Genomic DNA, 21,041 nt, shown 5'->3' with positions numbered 1-21,041 from the left:
TCTGATAAACAGGGGAGGAGGGGCTTTTTAAATGTGTTATTTATTTCAAAAGAGTGACAAATGGTATTTTAACTGTTTTTGCCATGTTTCGTCTAGGCAATTTACACCTTTCGCGTGATATTTCTAGCATGGAAGATGTAGCCCTGGAACTGTCAGAAGCAGAGGACACGATCTCTGTTAGCAGCTGCTTCACCTCAGAGGACACCACAGAAGATTCAGGTGTTATGAGTTCCCCCTCTGATGTTGTCTCATTGGAGTCTCAGAATGACAGCGTGAGGTCAAGAGACAAGTCCATCGGGGCCCAGGAGACCTTGACCGAGATGGAGTCCATGTATGTTGAACAGACGTGCTCTGTAAGGAATGCACTCTCCAGTAGTGATGAGTCTGGAATCGTTTCCCAAAGGTAGGTCTCATCTGTGAGGCAATTTAGAGGAGTGACGTCTGCTTATGCAGTGGTGCCCCGCAATACGAATGCCTCGCAAGACGGAAAACCCGCTAGACAAAAGGGTTTTCCGTTTTGGAGGTGCTTTGCAAAACGAATTTCCTATGGGCTTGCTTTGCAAGACGAAAATGTCTTGCGAGTTCCTGCGGGGTTTTTTCCTTTCCCTCCTCTTTTTCCCAAGCCGCTAAGCCGCTTATCAGCTGATCCTAAGCCGCTTAACAGCTGATCCGCTAAGCCGCTGATCCACTAAGCCGCTAAACCGCTTATCAGCTGATCCGCTAAGCCACTAATAGCGCTAAGCCGCTAATGGGCTTGCTTCGCAAGACGAAGAGACTCGCGGAACGGATTCTTTTCGTCTTGCGAGGCACCACTGTGCTAGTCTTTTGCAAACTAATTTTCTATCTTGTTAACCTCCTTGTCCTCCTGCAAAAAAAAAAAAAGTCAAGAGTTGCTCCTCAAGGCCCATTTGCTTTTGGAACACAGTCAACTCAAAGCCCTCCTCTCATTTGGCTTGCTGTTGAAAATAACCCTCAAGTTTCTGCTTCAAAGGGGTGGAAGCAGCGGCAGCAGCACTGGGAGAAGGATTAGAGCAGGTGCAGTCGCAGCCATGTCCATTTGCCTCGTTCGAGTTGTTGCTCTTCTGGAACAAAGGTTCACTGTGTGACGTAATTATTTACCAAACATATAGAGATGGGTTATCTGACACATGTATTCTGCATTGCTTCAACCACAGCACTCAAGTTCTGTTATATCTTCTGTGGAGCATAACAGTTTTGGTGGCAAATGGCATCTGATAATGTTAGTATTTATGTGGCTTTTTATTGTTCTGCTGAACGTGAATGATCCCAGTGATCTTGTAAAGGAAACCAATATTGCATAAGTGAAAATGTGACTTAGGTTGATGGGATCTTGTTGAGGTAGCAAGGCAGATCGCTAATGAGGTGCACCGATGCAGATTCTATCCACAGATCATGTTTTTAACAACTGATTTGCATAAGCTTTCATCAGTGTTTTCTTTCACGTTCTATTAATGACCTTATTTCAAGTATCTCAGATTCATTCTTTTTGTACCACCTGCTACGTATAATAGCATCTACCCATAAATTGCCAATAGGACTTTCATTTGGCTTAACAGTAGCTTTTTGTAGTTTTACTGTTGCCTTTTGCACACAAGTTTTCTCATAAAAGACCTTGCTCCTACGGTGCTATTTTAAGCCATGCTTTTGCATATGGCTGACTACAGCGGAGCAACAGTACATAGTGGCCTTGGTTCAACAAATGCAAAAGTCAGTAATTTAGTGCTTTGGGGTCTTTGCTATTCCTGTTGTCAGAACCTCTGCTAATCCATCTGTTACTTCAATAAATCCCCAAGTGGTGTGATTTCAGCACATTCTATTTTAGAGGGGAGAGGTCTTAAGATTACCGTGTTGTTTCCTATATTAAAAAGAGTGTGTGAAAAAAGCCACTGGTAATAGTTATCTGACCCGTGAAACACTATCAGGAAAAGGCCTTGTGTTTTACTTGAATGTAAGCCAGAGCAGGCCTGTCAGCAACAAAAAGGTCTAGAGGAGAAGGAAAAGGCTCTGGGGGAAAGTTATGGGTTTGTTTTTAAGTGTGCTGTGTATTGCTGAATATGCTTGCACAAAACGTAGTATTTTGGTGTCACATGGCTTGTTGGAGTTGTGTTAAATTTAGGCTGGGTCATGTGTATGTACGTCACTATTTTGGTGTGCCCGTTTGTCTGCCTTCATCCATCCATCCATGAGCACTTTAAATTTTATGCCTTCAAAATGCCTGATGTAGTCACACAGTTTGTTCTCATCCCCTTCAAATAGTATTTTCCCACCCACTGCAAGTTCCAGAAACCTGAGGTCTGTTGTGAGCATTAATGCAAGCATTTGTTATTTGCGCACAGGCACCTTTTTATTTTATAAGTGCAAGTTTTCCCAGTGCTCTAGATTTGCCCAAAACTGCAGGTATTCATTTACCCGTCCTGACACACACCTTTTCAATTTTTTAAAAATTGAAATGTACAGTGGTGCCCCGCAAGACGAATGCCTCGCAAGACGAAAAACTCGCTAGACGAAAGGGTTTTCCGTTTTTTGAGTCGTTCCGCAAGACGAATTTCCCTGTGGGGTTGCTTCGCAAGACGAAACGTCTTGCGAGTTCTTGCGAGTTTGTTTCCTTTTTCTTAAAGCCGCTAAGCCGCTAATAGCCGCTAAGCCGCTAATAGCTGTGCTTCGCAAGACGAAAAAACCGCAAGACGAAGAGACTCGCGGAACGGATTAATTTCGTCTTGCGAGGCACCACTATATTTTTCCACTATTTCAGATTTGCACAGTACTGCAAGAAAAGGAATTGTGTGTCACTCCAAGTTTGGAGTTACTCACATTAAAGGCTGCTACCTCCCTTCCCACAGTACAAAATTCAGCTGAGATATGTACATTTCCCATTGAAATTGTGTATATTGACTAGGATATGTGCACAATTCCCTCTTCATTGAGGCCTGGTGAATGTGCACAATAGCGGGTTGTTATGCACATTAACTGCTCAGCTTAGAGTCTCATGCACCTTATTTCTACCCTGCTGCCAACATCTTGGGCAACAAGAAGACAGTCGAGTTGTGTTTTTGTTTCTCTTCCCCTTAATTTATTTGGTTTCTCTTTTCCTCCCCTTTAGGCTTCATATTCTCCCTGACTGTCAGTTTCACGGGCTGAGCTTTTGACCCTCCTTTTTATAACCCATTTTATAACCAAAAACCCAAAATGGCTGGAACAGTTTCATCTTCAGAATTGTGTTTGTCTGTGTAAGACCCAGGTTAAACCAGAGGTAGCCAGTGTGGTGCACTACAGGTGTTGTGTGACAACAGTTCCCATCATCCCCTGTCACACGTCATGCAAGATGGAGAGTTATAGTCTAGCAACATCTGTGTGGTTTAGCCAACCAGTCAGAGCCGTTTCCCAGAGTGTTTGGCCGTTGTTGTATGCTGACAGCAGAGTGCAGGGTGAGGCCAAAGCTGGACAAACTACCTCAGAAGGAGCATGATGTGTCTCCGACCAGAGGTACTACTCTTCCCTAATATGTGCACAGTTTGAGCCAGTGACAAGTGAACTTGGTCAGGCAGAAAAAAATCTTTACAGAATTTAAGCATTTCAAAATACAGGAAAGCATTCTCTCTTGCACATTTTAATGAGACACTTTCAGGTCTTTGATAGGAGATTGACAGCACAATCCTAACCATGCCTACTCAGAAGTAAATACTGTTGCATTTAGTGGGGTTTACTCCCAGGATTACAGCCAGATTCAGATACCCTACTGGTTAAGTCCTTGCGTTTCAGAAGAAATTGAAACAGTTTGCCATGTCTTACTATTTTCTAAATTTTATTGAGATGTCTGGAAAGTGATTAATCAAGTAGTTACTTTGTATTCTGGAAAATAATTTGAACATTATGCTATTATTTTTCTCTCCAGTACAAAGAATTTCATTACAGAAGCTGCAGGTAAATTTTCATTGAGAGCAAGATAGGTGTGCAGACATTATCTAAACAAATGCAATCTGGTTTCCCCCGCTGTTAAAAGAAACAGTCAGTGTTTATACACACACACAAGTTGATGTTAAATTGATTAAATTTGAAAATTCCTTCCAGTAGCACCTTAAAGACCAACTAAGTTAGTTCTTGGTATGAGCTTTCGTGTGCATGCACACTTCTTCAGATACACTGAAACAGAAGTTGCCAGATCCTTCTATATAAGTGAGAAGGTGGGGAGGGGTATTACTCAGAAGGGTGGTGGGAATGGGAGATTGGCAGATAGCTGAGATGAGCCTGTTGACGACTCTTAACGACTGCAATAGGTCTTACAGGAAAAGGCAAGGGGTGAGAAGGTGAGAAATGGCTTAGTCATGTATAATGGGATAAGAATCCAATGTACTGGATTCATCCAATGTATTGGCTCATCTCAGCTATCTGCCAATCTCCCATTCCCACCACCCTTCTGGGTTATACCCCTCCCCACCTTCTCACTATATAGAAGGATCTGGCAACTTCTGTCTCAGTGTATCTGAAGAAGTGTGCATGCACACGAAAGCTCATACCAAGAACTAACTTAGTTGGTCTTTAAGGTGCTACTGGAAGGATTTTTTTTATTTTGACTATGGCAGACCAACACGGCTACCTATCTGTGATTAAATTTGGTTATGCAGTATCAATAGAAAAAAAGGAACAACCTTTTCATTCCTTTTCTTTTCTTTTGTTGTCAGTAGCAGGGATGAGGACGAAATGATGGAAGCTAAGTTTGAAAACGCAGATGTGTTCATAGCTACTCAGACCTTGGCTGCATTGGACAGAGACCTAATGGGTAGGTTGAAGTTTAAATTTGCACATCTGTATTGCAGAAGGAATGCAGGAAAAAGGCAAATGGTGACAATCCATCAGTTAGGCAGATGAGAGAGCAGTCAAACTGGGAAACTCCATAGAGGTGGGACAGATCTCATACTCAGGCTCTATCTAGTAGCAGCATATACCTCATCAGATTGTTCAGCTTCCATTGCCAAATTGTCTTACCTTTTGGGGACACTGCTGTGGGAGGTTATTCACAGTAGACAACTGTCAGGGAACTGCCATCAGTGCCGGAGGGAGAGAGAGAGCTCCAGAGGGATCCCAGAGAGCGTCCCGGGATTGGGAGAGGCAGCCCATCTTCTGGGGAAGGGAATCAGCTTAGCTCCAGTGGAGAAGGGGGGCAGATGGGGGAATCAGAGAGACGGTCCCATGACTCCTTGTCGGGGACCAACGGGGAGAGGAAGGGTCCTCCGCTGCCTACGCCCTCCTTGCGCAGAAGGCTTCCGCGCAGGGAGAGTAGGAGGAGACTGGGCGTCAAAGAACTTCTTTGCTGGAAGAAGTTTAAGAAACGCCCACTGACGGATTCTGCCAGCGATTGAGACAGCCACAGGTGAGTGGCTGTCCGGACAGGAAAGGTTCACTCAGGCAACCCAGCCAGGTGTTGGCACAGGCTTACGCACGGGCAACCCCTAGAACCATTACAACAACAATCTGTTACTAAATATTATGAGGGTATAGTGAAAAACTGAAACAAGCCCATGAATTTCTTAATATTGTTATTTACTTTGGTCATTACGTTGAAAGAATGTTGAGTAGCCCTTGATACTAAAATAATAATAATTAATAAATCCAGTAGTACTGGCTACGCAGATTTTCTGTTATCATACTTTTCATGGAACTATGTGCTGAAGAAATTCAGTTCAGCAGATTGTTGCTGTTTTAAAAACAAGTCTAGTTATCTACAGCATTGATGGAGAGAACATACTCTTATTGTTTTATCTGGTGATTGTAAAAAATATATCTTATACAGAGCTGGGGGGGGGGGAGGACTACAGTATCATTCCTATTCAGTTACTAGGATAGATAGTCAGTATTTTATATGTTTCAGACAAGTGGAATTTTCTCTAATAGCGTCTCACAAATGTGTCTCACAGCCTGCTTGAGGAATGCTGTATTTTCCAGTTTATAAATTATTACCAATAATTTTCTTTGTGTTGATATCTGGGAAAACATAATGTGCAAATGCATAATACACACAATTTGCTTTCATGAGGACTATGTTCTCTGTTTTATACTCACTACCCAGTAATGTAAACTGTGTAGCTGGCACATTCTCATAGTACATTTTCATGATTAACCAGATATCAGTGTAGCTCCATTTGCTGGGATACACTGCACAGTAAGCAAAAGACATATTGGCAAATGTTTAGCATGAATGTGTATAAATTAAAAAGTGCTTACGAGATTATGGATGTGTTCATATAATACAACCAACTCAACACACCCAGTGGAGATTTTATTATTTTATTATATTTATTTTCTAACCACAACCCTCTACACTGCATCTGAAGCAGCTATTGCAGCTGGAGTTTGTAATATAAGGGGTGCTGCGGTTAAAATCCCTTGGTTTATTATCCCCTGATTGTGATAATATTTTGGGATAATGTCATGGTTCCTAGTTTTGAAAGATGTTGTTGGTATTCTTTGCAGCCATGGAGAGTATGCAGGACGATTCTGAAAGCGGATCTGTATCTAGTGAGACGAATGGCTCACCCCTCCCTTTTTCACGGGACGCTGAGACTGCCCAAGATGTTCCAGTTCCTGTGCCAGTGACGATAATAGATGAAATTCCCGAAACTGACATTATAATCCACCCCACTAGAGAGGAAGGAGAACCTTTGTTTTCTGAGTCAGGGGCTAATGAACATATTTCAGCTGATTCCATTATCCGAGGGAAGCTTACTAATGAAAATAATAATGCTGCTTCTTTGAGCAAGGGATCTGTAGAAAGTATATCCTCCAATTTATCCAAGAGCTTATCACAACAACAGTCACCTAAAGAAGAGTTTGGACGCCAAACTGAGAAAGAGCAGATATATATATCGGAGACACACACACCTTCCTGTGAAAAAACGAACATGAAGGATGTGTCCCTGGAAATCCTCACAAAAAATGGTACTGAGTCTGAAAGATCCAAAGTGATTTCTTCCAACTTTACTGTTATGAGTGAAAGAAATAGAACAAAGGAGAAAGTAAAACAATCAAAAGAGGATAATACCAAGGAAGGACTTCCAAGCAAAATAAAATCTGAATTGGAATTCAGATATGCATCAACAAAAGACCCAGATGAGCAGCAAAGTATCTCTACGCCATCTTTATGGTGTTACCGTGTTCGCAATGGAACCACAAACTATGAACCTAAAATAGGTCTGACCACCTTTAAAGTTGTACCTCCCAAGCCTGAAGTGAAATATTTTGACAGAGATGCCTCCCTTTCTACTGGTGCCATTAAAATAGATGAATTGGGCAACATGGTGGCTCCAAATGCTGGTATTATAAAAAAGGTCACAGTAAATACGACTTTAAGTGAACCAGAGGAAACTCTCATTGGGAGAGCCAAAGCATACTGGAGATCAAATTCTCTGAAAACACCGTTGGGGGAGTCTCCAGTAGGCTTTCCCACCAAGCCAGCAGTCATCACCAATTTCAAACCCCTCAGTAAAATAGGTGAAGCAAAGCCTGACTCCCTTGCAAGTCTGAAGGCAGCAACAGCACCACTAGCTGGTTCCAGGACAGTTGACAATAATGTTGGACCTTGCGGGGGGAAGCCACCCATTTATGCCACACAGTCTTCAGTTAAAATGCTAACGACTCCAGTGGTCAAGACAGATAAGATGGAGCTCCCATTTCAAAAGCCCCAAAGAAGAACATCAAGCCATTATGTAGCCTCTGCCATTACAAAATGCATCGATCCACTCCAGTTTAAAACCAGTCAAGAAAGGCATGACAAAGTAGAAGAGATGAGGGATGGAGAAGTGGGAAAAACTGAAACAGAACCACTTCCCAAAAGATGCATTATTTTGGCCAAAACCTGCCCAGTAGAAATGCAGCCAGCAGAAACAAAAAAATCTTACGTAGATATCTTCAGTTGCAGCCAAAATGCATCCAGCACTCTACCACTTGGTGCTCATTCCAAGATAAGAAATAGCACTCATTGCTACAGGGAGCCATTTACCACAATACCTTCTAAAGATGGTGGTCTCACAGGAGAGAAGCCCAGATGGGGTTCAATAGAAAATGTAGTTGTTAGAGAGACACCTTCTATATTTAATCAAAGGAGGGAGCAAACAGATGAGGCTCACTGTCCCTTCTTCCTTAGATCATCCAGCAATTTCTCATCTCCCATCACTTCCAGCTCTTCTGTGAAGTCAGCCGAGGGGCATCCTATCAACAGTAGACCATCAGAGTTAGATGGAACAACTATTGTTAATCATGTTGTTTCAGAAAAAGATGAAAAACTTGGCAGTGCATGTGACAGCAAAAGGGTAGAGTCTGATGTGGGAGGTGATAATAAAGTTTTTGGGCCAAAGAAGAAGTTTAAGCCAGTCATCCAGAAGCCGCTTCCAAAAGATACGTCTCTACACAGTGCTTTAATGGAAGCCATCCAGAATGCAGGAGGAAGAGAAAATCTCCGAAAGGTAAAAAAAACAAAACCAAAAAAACTTAGCTGAAAGCATATCTGGATGTTATAGGAATTGCCTCTTGCTGGATGCATGAAGTTTCTTGTAACATCAGGAACAGCTCTTAGACTTCTTAAAAGTAGAGTGGCTGGGAAAACCCAGCCGGATGGGCGGGGTAGAAATAATTTATTATTATTATTATTATTATTATTATTATTATTATTATTATTATTTATTAAATAGTGAGCCCTGCCTTTCAACCTTAGCAGGCATCAGTCTGTTTTATAACAGTTGGTGTTTCTAATTTTTAAAAAAATATATAGTGGCAAGGTGCTGCACTAGGCTGCTATCACTTCTGCACTGTGTGTTTTTTGTGCAACTTAATGTTTCGCTTCTTTAAAGCAGCAGAAAGTGCAGAAGTGTCTGTTGAAGCTAATTATGAATGGCATATAGTATGAAACTAATACTGTACTCATTAAAAGTAATAAGATCTAGTTGAACATAATACAGATGGTAAGATTGATTTTTCCATCTCTGATAAATAAGGCCTGCTCCTACAAATCCCATTTAATTTTCAGTGTACTCAGGCTGGATAAAGGCCAAAGTCAGGTAAGCCAACTTCCAACTGAGTGACATTCCGGATGCTCAAATTACCTTGTTTCCTAACTAGGTAGAAATAAATTGTTTATATCTGTTTTGTCACATGCTAGATTTCACCCAGCCTGGCGAATGGACCTCAGAAGAAGGCACTGTTCACAGAACAAGAGAATGAGCGCTCTGCCCTTCTGGCAGCCATTAGAGGTCACAGTGGAGCCTCAAAGTTGAGAAAGGTAAGAACAGAGACCTTGCATCTTTTCAGTGGCTTGTTCATCCTTCACACTATGTCATCCCTGTCCTGGAAATGCTATAGATGAAGCTCTGCTTCAATTAGCAAACCGTAAGTAAAAAAATAAGCCAGAGTAGACATGTCGTCATCATCATCATCATCATTTATTATTATTTATATCCGTCCCATCTGGCTGGGTTTCCCCAGCCACTCTGGGCGGCTTCCAACAGAACATTAAAATACAATAGTCTATTAAAGATTAAAAGCTTCCCTAAACAGGACTGCCTTCAGATGTCTTCTAAATGTCAGGTAGTTGTTTATGTCTTTGACTTCTGATGGGAGGGTGTTCCCCAAGGCGGGTGCCACTACCGAGAAGGCCCTCTGCCTGGTTCCCTGTAGCTTTACTTCTCGCAGTGAGGGAACCACCAGAGGGCCCTCAGTGCTGGACCTCAATGTCTGGGCAAAACGATGGGGGTGGAGACACTCCTTCAGGTATACTGGACCGAGGCCATTTAGAGCTTTAAAGGTCAGCACCAACACTTTGAACTGTGTTCAGAAACGTACTGGGAGCCATGTATGTTCCTAGCAGAATGTATCACTTATGATTCACTGACAGAGTAGTACTTCTAGCAGCTGATAATAAACATATATTTCCTTAAAAATCAATCTAAACGTTTTTGAGGGATGGGACATTAGCTCTGTGGTAGAAAACATGAACGACCTCTAGCTGAGACTGGATAGCTGCTCTCAGTCAGTGTGCAACACGAGGCTACATGTGCAAACCTGGTAAAAAGTAATCACTTGCGTTCCTTTGTTCTGTTCATATGAGATGGTTCTCCTACAGCTACTGAGAGGAAATCATCTACGGTTGGCACCTGAGAGTGGTCTGAGACTTCAGCAGTTCCTGCCCTCTGCCTTTGCAGTATAGGAAATAGAGCTGCCCAGATATGGCATCTAGCAATTATAAACCGAGGAAGAACTCAGTACTTATGCTTCTGTCAACCATTGCATGAATATTTAATTTTTAATTTGGATGACTGCAGTTTGAGAGTGAAATGCAGGTGTATGCACTTTAAAAAGCTAATTATTCTGGAAGAAACCCTCATTGATTTGCGTAGTCCTTTTTCCCTTTTAAAATAGGATTCAAATGATACTTTTTTGAGATAAAAAATAAAATCAAGCAAAGTTTGAAGGCACAGAGTAATTATCACCGTTACTAGTTTCTGATAATGCTTCCGGGGAAGGATAATAAATCATGTTAATTCCAAACTCCTTGTTGTCATTTCCAACCTAACTTAGTGGCCAGTTGGCAACATTTTTGCCTTATGTGCCAAAATAAATTCCAGGATCCCACAGTTAAAACAAATAAATCAGAGGGGGAAGAGACGGTGAAAGAAGACTGGAAGAAATTTAAAGACTATATACAGAAATATTGCAAAATTAATGAATGCTAGAATGATGTTGGATTGAGGTTAAGTGGTTTCTAGCTGTAAAGGTATAAAAGAATATGATAAAAGTGGTTTTTTAACAGGTTAAAATTTAATGTTATAACATATTTAGATTAAATACCAGGATGAAATAAGGAGGGAAAGGAATTGCTGAACTAATAAATTGAATTGGAACACAAAAAAGGGAGGTATGAGGAGGTCTGGGAAATAAGTAAATGAAAGATAAGTGACAAAAAGTTGGAATTGTTTTTAACTGCTTTTTATTTTGTATTTTTTCCTTTTTCTTTTTCATTTTGTAATATTGTGAAAACTTCAATAAATATTTATTAAAAAAACAAACAAACAAATAAATCAGGATTGAATTTCTGAGCCTGCTTCAAGGCCAAATCTTAATCATCAGTTCCTTTAAATGATGTGAGAGGGGAACAGATGTTCCTGTGTTGCAGGGAGTTAGACTAGATGACGCTTGGAAGTCCCTTCCAACTCTACAATTCTGTGATTTACTAGGGAAATTAGAGCTGTCACAAGGTTTACATCTATGGAACACGGCAAAATTAACCAGAAGGGAAGAGATTAAAATATCATTATGAGTTTGTGCGTGCCAGACCCTTCAAAGCCATGGATACAGCAAGTGTTAAAACATAAGCCAGGCTAGCTTCCTGTGTTCAGGTGTTGGGCATTAAGAAAACAAAGGAAAAGTGATGGGCCATTAATAGAGCAAAAGAGACAGGGCTCTGTGACAGAGGACAAATGGGTAGGATCCCTCCTCCAGCTCTTAGACAAAGCTGGAGTTTGAGTGCAGGGTTTGCTGTGAGATGAAAAGCCATAGGTTGAAAAGGCAGAGAGAAAGCCATGGCTGATTTTTTTATTGAATCCCAGGCTGTGGCTGTGGGAGAAGCAAAAATAAGGTCACCAGATTTTTTTCAATGAATCCGGGGACCCTTTTCAACTTCAGTAGATTTTGTATGTGAGCTGATTTATAAATCCAGGGACTGTCCCTGGGAAACGGGGACATCTGGTAACCTTAAGCAAGAACCTCTTGGGGTGTTGATGCTCCGAACCCCTCCATCGTAGGCTCAGGTTGTATATATCTGTAAATAAACCATATATCCTAAAGACACCCCCGTCTCCGCTGTGCCTCATTCCCAAAAGGAAACGTGGACCCTGGAACACCTGGAATCTCACACAGCTTGGAGACTGGGGAGGTGTGTTAACAGTATGCACCCAGTAATCCTACTATAACCTCCCCCCAACTTCATTTTTCTCCATGGTAGATCTCTTCATCTGCTTCTGAAGAGCTTCAGAGTTTCCAAAAATCAGAAGCGGCCTTGCAAAACAAAGAGGCCTCTACAACAGAGCAACGGGGGAATCAGCTGCTGCCACCGCCTCCTCCTCCTCCTCCACCACCACCACCACCACCTCAAGTGACAATGAAAACTCCTAGGTACATTGCAAGTCCAAGAACAGACAGCCCAGGAGATGCAAGGCAGGCACTAATGGAAGCAATCCGCTCAGGAACTGGGGCGGCCCGTTTGAGAAAGGTAATCATCTTTCTAAGGCGGAATACGAACAGGAGGAGGCATGGTTTGGGGCCTGTGGTTGAACGCAAGCTAGGGAAGCAGGTGTGCTTGTTTGGCACAAGTAGGAAAGGAGTAGAAGTGAAATAATTCAGATTTCTGCGAAATGAAGATAGTCTAGGGTCATAAAGCAGGCTAAATGACCTATTACGTGATTTCTGTGAGTGTCATGCAACTTAGTGTGGCTCCTCAGAAGATCTGGAGCATCCTGTGTTCAGTCTTATGGGACAATAAAATTAGGCTTTCATAGACAGTATTCTCATATTGATTAGAAGCAACTCTTACAAATTGCATCCCATAATTGGTAAGACTTTGGACCTTCTGTTCTCCTTCTGTCACAGGAAGACTCCCCTTTGTGGTCCAAATCTTAGGGCCAACTTTTTTTTTATAATATTTTATTAGGTTTTAACAATAGAAAAGTTTAGAAAAGATACAAAGTTATAAAATACAAAAATACAGACATTAAACACCAAAAAAAGAAAAAGAAAAAACACATATATAAAAAAAACAATAATTCCCTCTTTCTTAATTTCTCCTCTTTAGTTAACTTATTTTCCTGACTTCCTCACGTCTCCCATTTTTGTATCCCTTTTAAAAATTGGTTCAGCAAATTCGTGTCCTATTAGTCTATCTATTATTAATCCAATCTTACATTTTACCTTGTTGCTAGAACCCCTGAAATTCATTTCAATGTCCTCAACATTCAAAAATTTTACAATATTTCTGCAAATAAGTTTTAAATTTCCTCCAATCTTCTTCCACCGACTCTTCTCCCTGGTCTCGGATTCTGCCAGTCATTTCCTCTTAGGGCCAACTTAAACACTGGTGCCTCCCGTGCAGCTGCACACCAGATGCTATTCCCAGTGATTTTTAGAGTGATTTGACCCTTTTGACTTTGCCTTTCAGCTTCCTTTCCCCCAATCTCCTCATTTTGGGGAGCTTAATATGTTTCGTGTTTCAGAGCTTAATATGTTCGTGTTGAATTTTCTTGGTAATTGGCCATTTACACGACATTGTTATTCCATAGAAGTATAGTCACTGCTCTCGGTTGGCTCACACCAGGTCCCAGGAGCCACTCCAGATTAAGGCCAGGGTCACCGCCCCAGAAAGTGATCATGGGTGCGTTTGCAAATGCAGATGGAATTTCCCCACCTCAGATCCTACCACAAGCATGCAAATACGTAAACATATCTGCTTGCCCTCTAAAGGAAAACAAACCCACAAAAGTTATAAACGAAATGTTACAGCTTTCAAGTCATTTCGTGAGACGGTACAAACCACAGAAAATCATTAGTCATTGGAGAAGAAATCTGTAGCTTTCAAAGTCTATTGTATTTCTGTAAACAACAATGCTGTACAAACCATGACGTCAAAGGTCACGGGGAGATAATGCTGTCGTTGGTGAGGTTGGTTTCTTGTTCAGCATGGGCCGCTTTGTAGGTTTCCCCTCATCTGTTAAGATCAAATACGGTGGTCCTGTATTGGAGACCTCAGAATTCAATAAAAGGTGTGGAATGGACAACAGGGGGGAAACAGTATTTGCATTGATCAATGTAATTGTTTATATATTTCATATTTTATTATTATACATCACTTCAGTACACTTCTGGGTGTATGAAGAGATAAACATAATAAACTAAACTAAAAATTCACTTCCTGCTCTGTTCTTCTATAAAGGTGCTCCTCACCCATGGAAAGTTTGATTGTACATAGGATGGTATTCAACTACAGTGGTGCCTCGCAAGACGAAATTAATCCGTTCCGCGAGTCTCTTCGTCTAGCGGTTTTTTTGTCTTGCAAAGCAACCCTATTAGCGGATTAGCGCTATTAGCGGTTTAGCGGCTATTAAAGGCTTAGCGGCTATTAAAGGCTTAGCGGATTAGCGGCTAAAAGGCTATTAGCGGCTTAGCGGTTTAGAAAAAGGGGGGAGTGAAAAAAAATCGGAACACTCGCAAGACGTTTTCGTCTTGCGAAGCAAGCCCATAGGGAAAATCGTCTTGCGAAGCAGCTCAAAAACGGAAAACCCTTTCATCTAGCGGGTTTTCCGTCTTGCGAGGCATTCGTCTTGCGGGGCACCACTGTAAGTTTATTTCTGAGTAGACCCATTGAAGTTAATGAACATGGCTAAGTTAGGTTCATTAATTTCAATAGGTCTATTCTGAGTAGAACTTGAATGAATACCACCCTTATTTATTTACTGCAATATTTAAAATCCTTCATGTTTAGTTCCCAGATGGTAAAATAGTCCATACTGAACAATAGAAATGAGTGTGGAAGGAGATGGAGTTATTGAAGAGAGAGAGAAATAATTTTAAATCAGATTTCCTAATTAAGTACATTTGTTGCGCTTCTGTTCAATATTTTAGCAAGGAAAAATGTGATCAAATGCGACAGATAACAATTTGTGTGTGAAATTGAGGCCACATTTAAACTTGCTTCAAATTGGGGTGTATGCAGTTTTTAATAAATATAATGAGGGTGTAATAAATTAATAATAATAATAATAATAATAATAATAATAATAATAATATTAATATTTTGTATCCCGCCCGCCCTGGCCAAGGAACACAAAGTCTGACAACTAGACATACAAAGATAGGATAACATAATAATGTCATTTTTGAGACTGAAAATATAAATTACAATATATATTTATTTTATTTCAGGTCCCTCTGCTTGTTTGAATACTAAATGCTCCAGTCATCTGTTTCGTATGCAGTTTCTCGTGCATTTCTTACTGGTTTGAATGGACACCCATGGCAAAAGGATTCTAAGAAGTTTACAGGCCAAAAATAAGCTGCATTTTCTGTGTTTCTCTCTATTTTTTATTTGGTTCACAGGTTGCTACACAGCTTCTGTGCCAAGGATTTGTGGGTCCCTTGCCCCCAAATAGTCAAACCGTGCCAATAACACTATTCTCAATGGCAGGTTAATTAGCTGGCGAACACTTTTTGCTGTGTGTGCTCAGCACCAACATATTTTTGCTTGTTCACAGTTAAAAATGTGTAGCTGTTCTGGACCATTTAGTTAATTTCTTTTTTAAAACAAAAGCAGTTTAAAACCTCAGAGTATACAGACTATAGATCTGTTAAAATGGAATGGAGGGATTATGACAGAAACTCAGTGGTTCAAATTACCACATGCTGAAGTCGCTGCTTGTTACAATCAAGCAAGATTTGACCAAGCTAGTTATCATTAGAGATTCAGAGATCACTAGGGATCCATTTGACAGGCTATTTAAGGGGATATAAAGTACATAATGGGACACGGGTGGCGCTGTGGTCTAAACCACTGAGCCTTGGGCTTGCTGATCAGAAGGTCGGCGGTTCGAATCCCCGTGACGGGGTGAGCTCCCGTTGCTCAGTCCCTGCTCCTGCCAACCTAGCAGTTCGAAAGCACGTCAAAGTGCAAGTAGATAAATAGGTACCGCTCCAGCAGAAAGGTAAATAGTGTTTCTGTGCAGTGCTCTGGTTCGCCATGCTGGCCACATGACCCGAAAAAACTGTCTGTGGACAAACGCTGGCTCCCTCGGCCAGTAAAGCGAGATGAGCACCACAACCCCAGAGTCGTCCGCGACTGAACCTAACAGTCAGGGCTCCCTTTACCTTTACCTAAAGTACATAATACAGTGGTACCTCTGGTTATGTACTTAATTCGTTCTGGAGGTCCATTCTTAACCTGAAACTGTTCTTAACCTGAAGCACCACTTTAGCTAATGAGGCCTCCTGCTGCCGCTGCATGATTTCTGTTCTCATCCTGAAGCAAAGAACCCGAGGTACTATTTCTGGGTTAGCGGAGTCTGTAACCTGAAGCGTATGTAACCCAAGGTACCACTGTACTAATATTTGCTGAGCCCCAAGGACAGGGGGCAGCCCAGCAGAGGGCATGTGGGGCTGCCTTAGTAGGGGAACTCCTCACAGGCACATTCCCTGCACAGCTTCTGGCAAATGTTGAAGGCAACAGCGCTCTATCCTGGCGTTTGACACTTGATGTGTATATTTTTAAGACCCACCTTATCTTTGTAGTTGTTTTGAACTGTTATTAGTATTGTATTTTGTTGTGTATCCCACCGTGGGACCTTAGGGTGAAGGGTGGGTAATTATTATTAATTACAAGATTATCATTACTTGGTTCTTATTCTTATCTTGCACAGCTCCCGTTTATTTTAGTGGGACTTGAAGAGATAACTTTCCAGTAGATGTGCCCCACGTCAAAGTGCAATTAAAAGTGCTATTAATACTGCTTCCTGGGAACTACTGGCTATAATTTGTTTCCAAAACTGCTGCTAGTGGGTCAGGATTCCAGCCTCCTTCAATGGGCTTATGTTCATCTCATATATCAAGCCTGATTTCTCGTCAGTTAAGCCCCAAACATTTTTAAATGGCATGTTTTTAAACAAATTAAGCTACTTTCATAGATGATGTACATATTTTGAAAATATTTTCTTATAAGAAAATTAGCATAAAGAATAATTATTGTCTGGGTTTTACACATTTGTTGTATGTTGTAAGAGTTTTTAAAATGCACCTTAATACATGTTTTTGGTTTAATAATAATTACAGCACTGGACATAGTCCAAAATGATTTTTAACGGCACTGTGTAATGTTGCTAACCTTTCAAAGTGTACTGTTAGCCATCTGCAATCCTGTGGCTACATATTATATAACGTAAAATACTAATTGAATTTAGTGCCACAAATAAAAGAAACACAAGTTTTATGTGTCATACTTATCTCAGTTTTGTACAAATGAGGCTGGCAAGGTATAATTCTTTTTTAGGGAATTAAAGGTGCTATGAAAGAAGCAGTGTTGATTGTGCTGTGCCAGTCCCTCTCACTGTCACACCGGGTAAAAAGGTTTCACCGTTTTCTACACTGATGCAAGAACCTTTTTGACCAGCGGTGCCAGCAGAATAAAATAAACAAGTGTGACAAAATACTTGCTTGTGATACCACCTTTATATCTCTTTAAAACTATACTCTATCTCCAGTCTTGATTGGAGCAATCCTAGAATTGGAAGGGATCCTAAGGGTCATATAGTTGGAAGGTTGTGGACTCTCCTTCCTTGGATGCTTTAACTGAAATGCCTGCATTGCAGGGGGTTGGACTAGATGACCCTTGGAATCCCTTCTATGATTCTATAATTAATTGTGAGGTTATCTTGATTACCAAGATGGCCTTAGCAAAGCTTCTGGAACAGTCCACCTTTGGCTCAGCACGATGATGCAAGTATTTGACTGTTCCTCCTGGTTTACAATAAACATCCTCAATCACAGATAGGTAGCCGTGTTGGTCTGCCATAGTCAAAATAAAAAAAATCCTTCCAGTAGCACCTTAAAGACCAACTAAGTTAGTTCTTGGTATGAGCTTTCGTGTGCATGCACACTTCTTCAGATTCTTCTGTGTATCTGAAGAAGTGTGCATGCACACGAAAGCTCATACCAAGAACTAACTTAGTTGGTCTTTAAGGTGCTACTGGAAGGAATTTTTTTATTCATCCTCAATCAGAGGATCATGTTTTGAGAGCAATTGAGTGACTGATTTAAAAATGTCCATGTTCCCTCCCTCAACTGAAGCAGTTTCTGCGTGGCCTCTAAATGCTCTGTCCTGCGTGGCAAAGGTCAGGGTCGCACTGGCAATACGTTTACGGACCTGTCTCCAATAGTTTTCTTCTTTTCATGCTGAAGCATCCAACATAATATCAACAGTTCCGTGTGCACACCATATTTCTTAAACTTTACGTGTTTTAATGTTTGCCTTTGATTCTTGAGTGCTTTTTTCCGGTAATTAAAGATCCACATCCTTTCCCAAAACTAAAGGTTTACAGTAAATTTTGTGGAAAGAGGGAGTGTAGCACAGCAAATAACAATTTTGGCTGCACATTTTGTTGTCATTTCATAGTAGCTTTCAGAAAGCCTCTAGCTCGTTGTTTGTTGCCTAAAATGGGCCATTTCCACAACAGTCGTTGGTATATTGCCAGTCTCTTAAAAATGAAAATTTGCTTAGTCAGTGTCCGTTGCAGCTACATTTTGCCATTTTGATTCTTCACAAGCAGCACTGTGGATATCATGGGTACAAGATTTGTGGTCCACTTTCCTCTTGCCATTTTTTGCACCCATCATTAATGGCAAATTTCTCACAGTCACGTTTTCCCTTTGGTTGTAAATAAAAACCCCGGTGACTTTTGGGAATTTAGTCATGTGCCTCTCAGTCTATGAGTTATTTTTATACTTCGTAACACCACTAGAATGAAAGTTACTTACTTCACATAATGCAGCAAGAAAAAATATAAAATACTATCAATAATGTAATATGAGATAAATGTAAGTGTGCAGCTTGCATTTTACATCATTGCTAGCATATTACATTATTGCTAGTATTTTATTTTTACAGCTTAAATTTATCATTACATCATATTTCAACTTACTGCTTATACCTTATATCAAGACATATGTCCAAAACACATGCAAGAGACCCCACACACAGAACAAAGCAAATCTTATCTCCACTCGCTCTGCTCAATGGACAGCAGCATGTATAGATGTATACAGCAACGCAGCATTTCCAGAAACATCTACACAGTTCCACACTTTGGAAAGCTTTGGTGCTCATTCAAAAAAAAGTGATAAAGAAAAAATGGAGCGGACCAGCTGTAGAAGAGCCTTTACGTCGTCACTCTGATCTTAAACAGTAGATGGAGAAAGAGAGACTACTGGGGATCTTCATGGCAGAGGCAGCAGAAAGTCAGTAGACATAACACATGCGCAGTGACATCACTAGGTCAGTGCATGTCTTAGCCTCTGGGAAATTCCCATTATGGAACTTCCAGAGGAGGAAATGGCAGGCGGTCTGTCTTGCTGTTGGTTCAATTTTTCGTTACCGTTTCCTTTTCCTTTCTCTTTTTACCCCCTTCCCTTCCTTCTTCTTGCTTCTTTCTCTTTTCTCCCCCACCCCTTCATTTCTTCCTTGGTGTCCTCTGCTTGGGGCCTGTCTTCAGAGATTGTAAGTAAATGGTTGGTGGAGGGACCTGGAAATGTTGGTGGTTGAGGCTGAGAGGAGAGATCTCAGCTGAGAGCTGGGAGGAGCTGCTACCTTCTGCAAGTGGTAAGAGTTAAGAACTACCTTTGAGAGAGGACACTGCATTCAATTTGTATTTCCATTCATTTGCATTACATTTCCTATATCTTACTGGAAAACTTTTAATAAAAATATTAACAAGGACATTCCCATTATGGGTTTCCCTGATTGGAATATTTAGACCCGCCATGTTTTTGTTGGAGAATATAACCAAGATGAGCATATTACAGTCATGTATGTAAAAAATAATCATTTATGATTCCTTAAGAATATTACTGGGTTTTGTGAGGTCCTTTGGGGCCCTTTTGCACCACCACACGTCCTGCTTACCATATGACTCCTTTCACCAATGTCCATAGGTGACAGACCCACCTCCCTCTCAGCAGGAGCTAAAAACAGCCTTAAACCACACGCGCAGCAGCCATCACCTGGCAGAACCACATAATGACATGCTTACAAAAATGCTTTTGACTACAAGTCTCCTTGGAGTTGTGTCCTTATCTATATGTTCCTTATATAAAGTGGTTCAGAGGTCATCATGTCTGTGAGAGAGAAGTTTGATTCACCTGATGGTCGCTGCATTGCGAGAGAAATAAGATTCTACAAATAGCAATGATTTCCAAAAGAGCAAGTCTGTTATTCTCCCACCAAGCTTTGTGACCTTGAAACTATATGGAAAAAAATATGAGCTGCTCTGCCAATAACCACCTGGTTTGCAGAGCAATTTGATGCATGAAGGGTTAATCCTGATACATCATCATTTACATTTGCTTTCCTGTAATTTGCACTAAGTCATACATATAAAATTATTTGTAATCCTTCAGCCTGTCTCAGGCTAAGCTAAAGGAGGAAAAAAAGATAGAGCCACTTTAAAGTGGTGAGCTATCAGTATTCAAGGCAATTACTCAGCCATTCCACATTGTAAATAATGTATGCACCCACCCAAACACAAATGTCCTTTTGTCTTGCCAGGTTTCTTCTGTGCCTTCTCACATAATAATCAAATAAATTCAAAATGTACTATCAAAACCTAATTAAAGCAACCACAAAAAGAGCTTCATCTCCTCTGATGAGGCTGCTGCTGAGCAATGCTACCAGAGAAAGAAGCTGATAAATGTGATTGACTCAGAAATGAAAAATAGATAAACTTATAATTCTACAATCTGTCTGCTTTATAGTGCGGAGAGGTTCAAACATGATGTTTGGAGCCTCTTTGAATCTGAGGCTGCCTCAACGGAAGGAATAGGACCCTCTTGAGGCGTAAATGCTCTAAACTGCCTCCATCTAGGCTCAGGTTGTACACATGTGTAAATAAACTTTATATCGGTCTAGCTGCAAAGGTTCAGAGTGCGTTTGTAAGGGCGAGGAGGGGAAGAGTTCCCCAAAGGTGTGTTGGGATACTGCCAGAGAGACGGGGGCATCAGGCAGGTCTTCAGCTGGCTCCAGCCACCGGCCGGCAGCCGGACGATCACCAGTCTCCCTTGGAACAGCATCAATCAGCGACACGAGCCTCAGATACGTTTAGAGACCTGTGCATGCTCTATCAGCAGAGTGAATAAATCTCAAAGCAGAAGTGGTGGACAAAGAAATGTGTAAGCATATTTACAGCATTTATTTAGCATAGTTCAGGAACAAAGGAAAAAACATGTCTGCT

The 21,041-nt window shown here is 41.0% G+C and overlaps 1 protein-coding gene across 28 annotated transcripts in view; it reads left to right on the top strand.

The window, feature by feature from the left end:
- The window catches only part of COBL (cordon-bleu WH2 repeat protein), a 102,523-nt gene extending 85,275 nt beyond the window's left edge, over positions 1–17,248 (top strand). For 19 of the 28 annotated variants that reach the window (XM_083473114.1, XM_083473108.1, XM_083473093.1 and 16 more), the window contains 6 exons: positions 97–403; positions 4,701–4,798; positions 6,490–8,477; positions 9,170–9,289; positions 12,008–12,274; positions 14,977–17,248. In XM_083473114.1, the coding sequence (XP_083329240.1) occupies positions 97–403; positions 4,701–4,798; positions 6,490–8,477; positions 9,170–9,289; positions 12,008–12,274; positions 14,977–14,994 (2,798 nt within the window). In that variant the 3' untranslated portion in view covers positions 14,995–17,248. The remainder of the gene's footprint in view (positions 1–96; positions 404–4,700; positions 4,799–6,489; positions 8,478–9,169; positions 9,290–12,007; positions 12,275–14,976) is intronic. The other 9 variants (XM_083473091.1, XM_083473095.1, XM_083473116.1 and 6 more) reach the window with 1 other exon arrangement.
- The last annotated feature ends 3,793 nt before the right edge of the window (positions 17,249–21,041 follow it).

Source organism: Podarcis liolepis (assembly GCF_965112155.1).
Source record: "Podarcis liolepis genome assembly, chromosome: 13".
NCBI classification, from domain to species: Eukaryota; Metazoa; Chordata; class Lepidosauria; order Squamata; family Lacertidae; genus Podarcis; species Podarcis liolepis.
Note: the sequence above shows the minus strand (reverse complement) of the source record. Positions and strands in the feature narration are given on the sequence as shown.